Here is an 8,622-nt window from a genome sequence, read left to right as displayed (position 1 = left end):
GGTCACTTCTTATTTTCTGTCACAGATGTTCCCTTGTTAAAAATGAAAGTTAACACTAACATGCATTTGGAATCAGCCTCTAGACAGAGATAGTTAGATGGAGATTTAAATGCAGCTCACTGAAATGTATACATTTTTATGCTAGGTTTTGAAAAACGTACCCTTTTGTCATGGTGCCTTAGAAAGTCTATGGATGTTCTGCCAAAACAAAGAGAGTTTTGCTGAATCCCATCTTTTCAGTTGAAAATAGTTGAGAACCTACTCCTGAGTTTCATCATGAAGTTGCTCGGATATGATCCTGTAATATTACAAAATACAATATCTATATATTAAGGGAATAGGAATTTAGCAAGCTTTAAACTTCTTAAGTAGAGACAATTCACTGGTACAGGTAAATCTCATTACAGATTTTTGACTCAGACCTACCAGCACATCTTGGCTCTTGTCTTTGCTGTGAAGGAGATTAACGATGATACCCAGATGTTGCGCAACATCTCCTTGGGTTTCAAAATTTATAATGCCTACTTCACTGGAAGCTTAACTTATCTTGCTTCACTGGAGCTCCTCTCCACATGGGGCAGATTCATTCCAAACTATAAATGTGATGCCCAAAGTACTACTGTAGCTGTGATTGGGGGACCCGACTCCAAAGCTTGTCTTTTCATGGCAACCATTCTGAGCATCTACAAGTTACCACAGGTAAGATAGACATCCAGAGCATCAGATTTTAAAAGCCATATGAGGCTCTCTTGTTTTGTTTTGTTTTGTTTTGTTTTAGTAAGAATTTTTATTAATTTGGGACAAGGAAGGTGACATCATCCTAAAGAAGATGTTTATTCTGTGTATTAAACATAAATCCTGACCTAGAACCTTTTAAAAGTCATTTTGAATTTGCATTTCACAGCATCCATCCTGGAGTCCTGAGGAAGGGGCATAGATCCAATCTGAGTCAGTTATCAGGACCAGAGGTTTACTCCTCCGAGCTTTCAGATTTGTGCTGGAGTCCATCCTCAGGGATGTAGACATATTCTATAGAGGGAAGTTCCTTGAAGCTGGGCTCCAGCACAAATCCAAAAGCTTAGACCTGTGGTCCTGGTGACCAACCCAGATTGGATCTTGCCACATTATCCTGAGACAGGTACTGTATATTTGCCTTCATTCATGAAGAGGCCATAGTTTGGAGCAGGCAGAGGTTCCAAGACCTCCATTTGTCAATAGGAAGCAAAAGTTCAGGGAGTTGGCTGGAAAGACATTTCAAAGCAACAACATCCACCAGAGGGGAGTTAAAGCTGCCATTTAGTGGTCATGATTTTGTTATCAAACCCCTGTTTATTTATTGCATCTAACCCCCATTGGACCCTCTATGGCACAGTAAACTTGGAAAAAGGAGTGCCACAAGGATGTGTTCTTGCTCCTTCCCTTTTCGATCACTATATTAATTCATTGGTAGGCCTTTTTCAAAACATGGATATTCATGCACCCAATTTATCATAGTACAAAATTCAAATACTTCTATATGCTGATGCTACTATAATTTTCACAAACTTCTGGGCTGAACAGAGCACACATAGCAATATCTTGTATGTACTTCATGTACTGCATATAAAATCATTTGATTTTCAATTTTGATAATTCAAAAATTTTGGATTTCACTAAGCAGTATCCCTGGAGAGTAGAAGGGCATAAATTAGAATAAGTCAGCACATTTAAACACCTTGGGGGTAATTTTCCTCTTGAAAGGTACATGGAATGCACAATAGAATTAAAATAAGGTAGGGTAGGGTAGAGTGGAATAGAATAGAATAGAATAGAATAGAATAGAATAGAATAGAATAGAATAGAATAGAGCAGAGCAGAGCAGAGCAGAGCAGAGCAGAGCAGAGCAGAGCAGAGCAGAGCAGAGCAGAATATTTGGCCAAGTGTGATCAGCCCTTAGATCAATGAAAGCCATCAAACATTTCTTTTGCACTGGCAGAAGATAATTAGTTCCCATGACTTTAAAACTTTTTGAAGGCAAAATATTGGCTCAAATTCTTTACAGGACAGAAACAGGAATCTTGTACAGTAGAAGGAGCTGCAGGAAACAGTGCAAACAAATTTCTGGTTTCAGACAGGAATGCAGACAATTCAGGTTCTGGACTGGAACCGTGGTGGCGAACCAATGGCACGTATGCCATAGGCGGCACGCAGAGCCATTTCTGTGGGCACATGCGCAGCTGCTGCTGCCAGCAGCTTGCGCAGGTCCATTAGGCTGCCGCAGCCCAGAGCGGTAGCCCCACCCAGCACAAAGGAGGTGAAGCAGCTGGCTAACAAGCCCTGCATAGAGGTGCATGCCCATGTCCAGCAAGCAAAAGGCCACTCCGAGTGGGGAAAGCCGGATCCCGATTGGCGCCATGGATCCCCAGTCCCAGCAAGGATTGCGTGCCTCCCCCTGTCTCTTCTGGGACTGGGGGAGCATGGTGCCAATTGGGATCTGGCGTTCCCCACTCGGGGTGGCCTTTTGCCTGCTGGGTGCAGGTATGCACCTCCACGCAGGACTTGCTAGCCGGCCATTTTGCCTCCTTTGTGTTGGGCAGGCCAGGCCTCCTGGTGGTGGTGGCAGCCTAATGGACCTGTGGACCCTGGCCCAAATCCGCCTCTCATGTGCCTCACAGTCCTCTCCTTCTGCACCTGCCCACTCGGAGCCCAACTAGGGGGACCCCAGCCGCCCATGCCTTGCTGCCCCAGCCCCACTGCCACACGCCCCGCCAGCAGCCACTGCCAGTGCAGCAGCAGCAGCAGCAGCCGCCTCTCACAATCCAGCTGGGAGCTCGCCTGCTGCCCAGCCTGCCTACCTGCATGGAGTCCCAGTGCGACTACATGTATTTCCCGGCTGTGCCCTTCCTGGCCCACGAGGTGCTCCTGGGGAAGCCAGGCTGGTACCGGGCCTTGCCCCAGAGGAACCATCTCTATCTGGGTAAGATGGTCTGCTTCTTGCTGGTCCTGTGGTGCTGCTCGGGAGCCAGCGGCACTCTGCAGCCACCCTGGGGGAAACTGGCAGGCTTGCTCTTGGCCCAGCTGGCATCGGTGTCGATGTTGGAGACGAGGCCCTCCTTGGTGAAGCAGTGGAGGAGGGTGCAGCTGGAGCCAGAGAGGCAGCCACCAACAGAAGCATCTTCCAGGAGTACCAGGTGCTCCTGACCCACGGCCCCGGCACCCCGGGAAGACTGCAATGGCCATCCCCCCTGAGGAGCCCATCATGTCCACTGACAAAGTCATCTTTCCGCTGACCATTTCTCTGGACAAGCTGCCCCCCAGCACCGTCAAAGCCAAAAGCGTGGCAACCATCTGGAGATGCGACCAAGAAAGAGGTGAGGTCCAGGAGCGCGGCTACCTCAGCATCTTGCAGGATTGGGCCCCTTCCCAGATCTTCTGCAAAGAGCAGGGCACCTTCCAGGGTGGAGGCAGGCAGTGCAGATTCCCCATGCTTGAGACTGGGATTTTTTCCCCACTATTGGATTTTCGCTACCAGATTGTTTAACTTGATGCAGAAAGGGAAGGATATGCATTCTGCATCAAGTAAACTTTTAAGAAGTAAAAGAGTTAGAGTCTGGCAGCGAAAATCCTCCCCCTCACCCCTGTGCCTTGGGCTGACACTGCCAGCAGCTTGCTCAGGTCCATTAGGCTGCTGCCGCTGAGGACAAGAATGGTGAGGTTTTGTGCCAGCCGGCTGGCCAGGCAAGGAGTAGGTCAGGGGATGGTGGCTGGCTGGCTAGGGAGGGGGAATCATGGCTGCTTGGGGGGGGATTTGCCAAGCCTCAGGGCAGCAGCATTGGCAGCTCCCCCCCATCTGGCCCAATTCCCCGGTTCTGTTTTTGGCGGTGCTTCTGATCAGCTTCAGCATGCCATGGAGAACCTGGCTGATACAGGCAAGGCAGGAGTGCACACAGACTTCACTTTTTTCCTTTGACAGTGATGGGGTTAGGGTTGCTGCAGCTGATCAGAAGCGCCACCAAAACCAGCGGAGTCCGTGTGCATGCCTGCTATGCGCGCACCCGTCAGCCGTGCTCTCCATGCCTTGGATCAGCTGCAGCACGCTGTGGAGAGCAAGGATGATGTGGGCTAGGCAGGCTTGCAAAGAGACTCCATTTTTTTCAGAGGGGCTTCGGTGCCTGGCCGGCTCAGCCAATTTTCTTCTTTGTTTTCCCTGTTCCTCCTCCTCCTTTGACAGTGGTGGGGTTTGGGGAATAATCAATCCCCATTTGTTGCGTGGCCGCCAACTAATCACCGTGCCATCCTCTGAGTAGGGCAACACCAGCAGCCAATGCCACAGCAAGAAAAGCAGAAGGCAACATCGCCCACCAGACCTGCTTGGCGGCAGAGTAACTGCACTTCTTCTCAGCTCCAGGAAGCTTGTGCAATGGAAACATGATGGTGAGGGCCATGAGGCACTTGCTGAGGGAGCTGCTACCGGTAATGGAGCCGGGGAAGTGAGCTGGGTGGGGGGAACTGCCAATGCCACTGCCCTGAGGCTTGGCAGATCTCCCCCCAAGCAGCCATGATCCCCGCTCCCCAGCCAGCCAGCCACCATCCCCTGTCCTACTCCTTGCCTGGCCAGCCAGCTGGTACAAAACCGCACCACTCTTCTCCTTGGCAGAGGCAGCCTAAGGGATCTGAGCAAGCTGCTGGTGGTGCCAGCCCAAGGCCCGAGGAGGGGGGGCAGGCAATGCAGCAGCTTGGGTACTTTGGGTCCGTCCAAGTTGAAAGTGGAGGCACAGCAGTGGGATTGCTCTCAATAAGAGCCGAATGTGTTGCTCGCTTGTGTGCACCCTCCTTATTGAGAGCAATTCCACTGCTGCGCCTCCGCTTTATTCAACACGGATGGAGACGAGGAGCCGCTGGTGGCCGCTTGAGTGGGGAGGATGAACTTTGCTGCTGCTGGGCCACACCTGGGCTATGCCCTGCCGCTTCCTCCCAAACTCCACCTTCACACTGGGTGTGAGTAGCGACGGGGCGCTCCGTCCTGGGGGGAAAGCAGCAGCAGCCTAACCCTAACCCCTGCCCTGTCCCCTCCCTTGCCTTGCCTCACCCTGCAGGATGAGCCTCCTGCCCCCACCCCACCCATCAGAGACCCCCTGGATCTCTCCCAACCCTGCCCGGCCCCCACAGGCATCCCTCCCCAGGAGCAACATCGAGGTGGCCATGCCCACCCTGGCCACACCCACCCAGTCTGCCATGACCACCATAGCCATGCCCACCCCATGGGCCATGCCCACCCGGCACCTGGCAATACATAAGTGGGTTTGGGGTTGCAGTTTGGGCATTCGATCTCTAAAAGGTTCGCCATCACTGGACTAGAAGATGATAACGTATTGGCTTAAAATGCTGTTTTTCCTAACTGGTCTGACTCCTTTAGTAGATAACTTTCCCTCACCCTGTAAATAAATGGTATGCTATAAACTGACTTTATATGGACTCTTCGCAATTCTTAATATTATTAGATTACAATCAAGCAAAGCAATTAATTACAGGTGCTCTTCGACTTATAGTGATAATTGAGCCCAAAATTTCTGCTGCAGTTAAGTGAATTTTGCCCCCTTTTATGACCTTTTTCTGCCACAGTTGCTAAGAAAATGGCTGCAGTGGTTAAGTTAGTAACATGGTTAAGTGAATCTGGCTTCCTCATTGATTTTGCTTGTCAAAAGACTGCAAAAAAATGATCACGTGATTCCAGGGCATAGCAACCATCATAAATATGAACCAGTTGCCAAGCAACTGAATTTTGATCATGTGATCATAGGGATGCTGCAACGATAGTAATTGTGAAAAATAGACATAAGTCACTTTTTTCAGTGCCTTTGCACCTTCAAATGGTCACTAAATGAAATGGTGTAACTCAAGGATTATCTTACTCAAAAATAAGGAATATGGGGTTCCAGAACAAAGTTAACACGCTCCCCCAATATGATAGAATTTGGATAAATAGGGGTGTATGGGAAACCGCAAGTTATTTGCTAAATCTAACTTTTCCTAAGCTGAGAATCATGTTCTTTAAAGCTAAATTCAACATTCTTCAATCTGCATTTCTTGAAAGCAATTATAGTAAAATCCTTATAGAAGAGTGTGTCTGCCAATGTGGTGACAATCTCACACATATTATTATGCTGTAAATTTTATAGGGACATTAGGTCAGTCTACATTTTGGCCCTAATAGATAAATTATCTGGGAGTCCAGATTTTATATGAACCTTCTCCTTCAGGATCTAAAACCATTCATTATGTGTGCAAGTAGCTAAATGTTGTGATGCCAAAATGAAAGGAAGACAAAATTGGTTAATCACCTTTTTTAAAATGTTACTATTGGTTTGATTAATCTTATTTACTAAATCATTAGATGAAATATAGTTTTTATCTTATATCTATTAATGTTTTAGATTTAGATTATTTGGGTTACAAATGTATTAATATAGTAATAAGGGAGTGAATGTTATATTATTATGTGATTTATTTTGTAAGTTGCTAGTGTATTATTGTATCTATTTGCCTCACTGTTTTTGTTGTTTTGCTGCTCATTGACCGAATCGATATTATTGTAATGTCACAACTATATTTGGGTAACATTTAACAATTCAACTGGCTAATTCTTAGGTTTGTTTTCTTTTATAGCTATCAATACTCTTCTCTCATTCTATCAAATCATATTACTAAAATAAACATATGACCTCAAGTTCTACCAGAAAGGGTATGATTTAATTCCTTAGAAGAACATATTCCAATTCTGTCTTAAAGAATTCAGAAACAACTTTCTGGTTGATGATAACACCATTCTCCAAATCATGTTAATGGTCTTGACTGATATAGTCTACATATTTAAAAAGTACCGATTGATGTTGCACCCTTTCCATGTCCAAACTGAAAGGATTGCTATCTACTGTTACAGTCCTAATTTGGTCAAATCATCTCTTTTCCCATTCTTGGGCAATTATTTTGGTGGAGATTTGTCTTTATTGTGGAATATGAGTAGTTATTGCAATAAGAAGTGAAAAACTAATGAAAACTTTTGGAAAATAGAGAAAAGTCAAGCTCCATTCTAAAAGGACTTATTCCCATCACTTTTCATCTTCCATTCTTTCCCAAAATTCGAGATGGATATCCAACCTTTGGACACTAAAAGTTTACCTACACAAATCATACCTACTTAGTCTTTCTTGTCTTTGTAGCTTGGATATGGATCTTCTCCTGTGATTAATGACCCATCCCAACAAGTCTTCTTCCAATGGATGTTCCCTAATAGAAACCAACATTATACGGGGATGCTCCAACTGCTTTTGCTTTTCAGATGGACCTGGATTGGTATCCTTTTTATACAGGATGACAATGGCCTCAGGTTTATACAGAAGGAACTTCCCAAGTTTTCCCAGCATGGTATCTGCTTTGACTTCATAGAACCATTCCCAACTGTGTATTTCAAAACTGGCATTCATGAAATGATGGAATCATGGGTCAAACTGTATGTCTTGATAAGTGATAGCAGTGCCAATGTTGTGATTTTACATGGTGAAATTCACACTACAATCTTTTTAAGAATGTTTCCCAGAATTTTGGAAGTTGAAGATAAACAAATGAAGACAGGTAAAGTCTGGATGATGGTGGCACAAATAGAGTTCACTTCTGTTCCCTTTCAACAATTTTGGGATATAGATATCCTTCATGGTTCCTTAGCTTTTGCAACCAAGTCAAAGGAAGTGGTAGGTTTCCACAATTTTCTTCAGATGAGAAACCCTAATATGGAAATTAGAGATGGTTTTATTAAGGACTTTTGGAGACAGGCATTTGATTGTTCCTTCAAAGAGGACAATGTTTGGAATCGCTGCAGTGGGGAGGAGAAGCTAGAGGCTCTTCCTAGGTCTGTCTTTGACATGAGCATAACTCCACACAGCTACAGTATCTACAATGCAGTTTATGCTGTAGCCAATGCATTCAAATCCATGAGCTCATCAATGCTCAAACAAAAAACTTTATCAGAGGAAGGACAAAATAATGTTCTGAATTCAATGCTTTGGCAGGTAATGTCTTGAAATCACAAATGGAGGGAAATTGTCATAAGTTAGGTTCCCACTCTCATGAATGCTTGTCTACATACACTGAACTCTTCACTGTATAATATTAACATTATCAATTATATGATGATGATGTTATCCATTCAGTTGTGTCCAAGTCTTGGCGATTCTATGGGGCAGGCTTCTCAACATATTCTGATATTGAATTACTTCTTTCAGTTTTTCAATGCTCTTATTGGTGTCAGCTTTGATGGTGTCCAGCCATCATGTTCTTTGGTGGCCAGGTTTCCTTTTACCTTTAACTCTTCCAAATATAATTCCTTTCTCCAGTGAATTCACCTGCATGAAATGGCCAAATCAAATGACACAGCTAATATCTAACTATGTCAAAATGCATAGGATGCTGCTGTTGAAATAATTTCAAGAAAGACCATAGGAATAGAGCTTATTTTTATGAGAACTCTAATTCTTAAAATTATAGTAGAGAGTTAGGAACACTATTTGATATCTGATACAAGAATCTTGGTTTGTCTCTTTGCTCAGAGCGTTTAATTCAAGTTAGTTATGGTGTCTTGGTGTTTTA

General features: G+C 45.1%; 1 protein-coding gene across 1 annotated transcript in view; it reads left to right on the top strand.

The window, feature by feature from the left end:
* Positions 1–8,622, top strand: part of LOC107286607 (vomeronasal type-2 receptor 26-like) — a 14,583-nt gene that overhangs the window by 838 nt on the left and 5,123 nt on the right. Inside the window, exons 2-3 of the mRNA XM_029283960.1 lie at positions 522–699; positions 7,200–8,045. Of these exons, the coding sequence (XP_029139793.1) occupies positions 522–699; positions 7,200–8,045 (1,024 nt within the window). The remainder of the gene's footprint in view (positions 1–521; positions 700–7,199; positions 8,046–8,622) is intronic.

Source organism: Protobothrops mucrosquamatus, unplaced genomic scaffold, assembly GCF_001527695.2.
Source record: "Protobothrops mucrosquamatus isolate PMUCROS unplaced genomic scaffold, P.Mucros_1.0 scaffold303, whole genome shotgun sequence".
In the NCBI taxonomy this organism is placed as follows: Eukaryota; Metazoa; Chordata; class Lepidosauria; order Squamata; family Viperidae; genus Protobothrops; species Protobothrops mucrosquamatus.
Note: the sequence above shows the minus strand (reverse complement) of the source record. Positions and strands in the feature narration are given on the sequence as shown.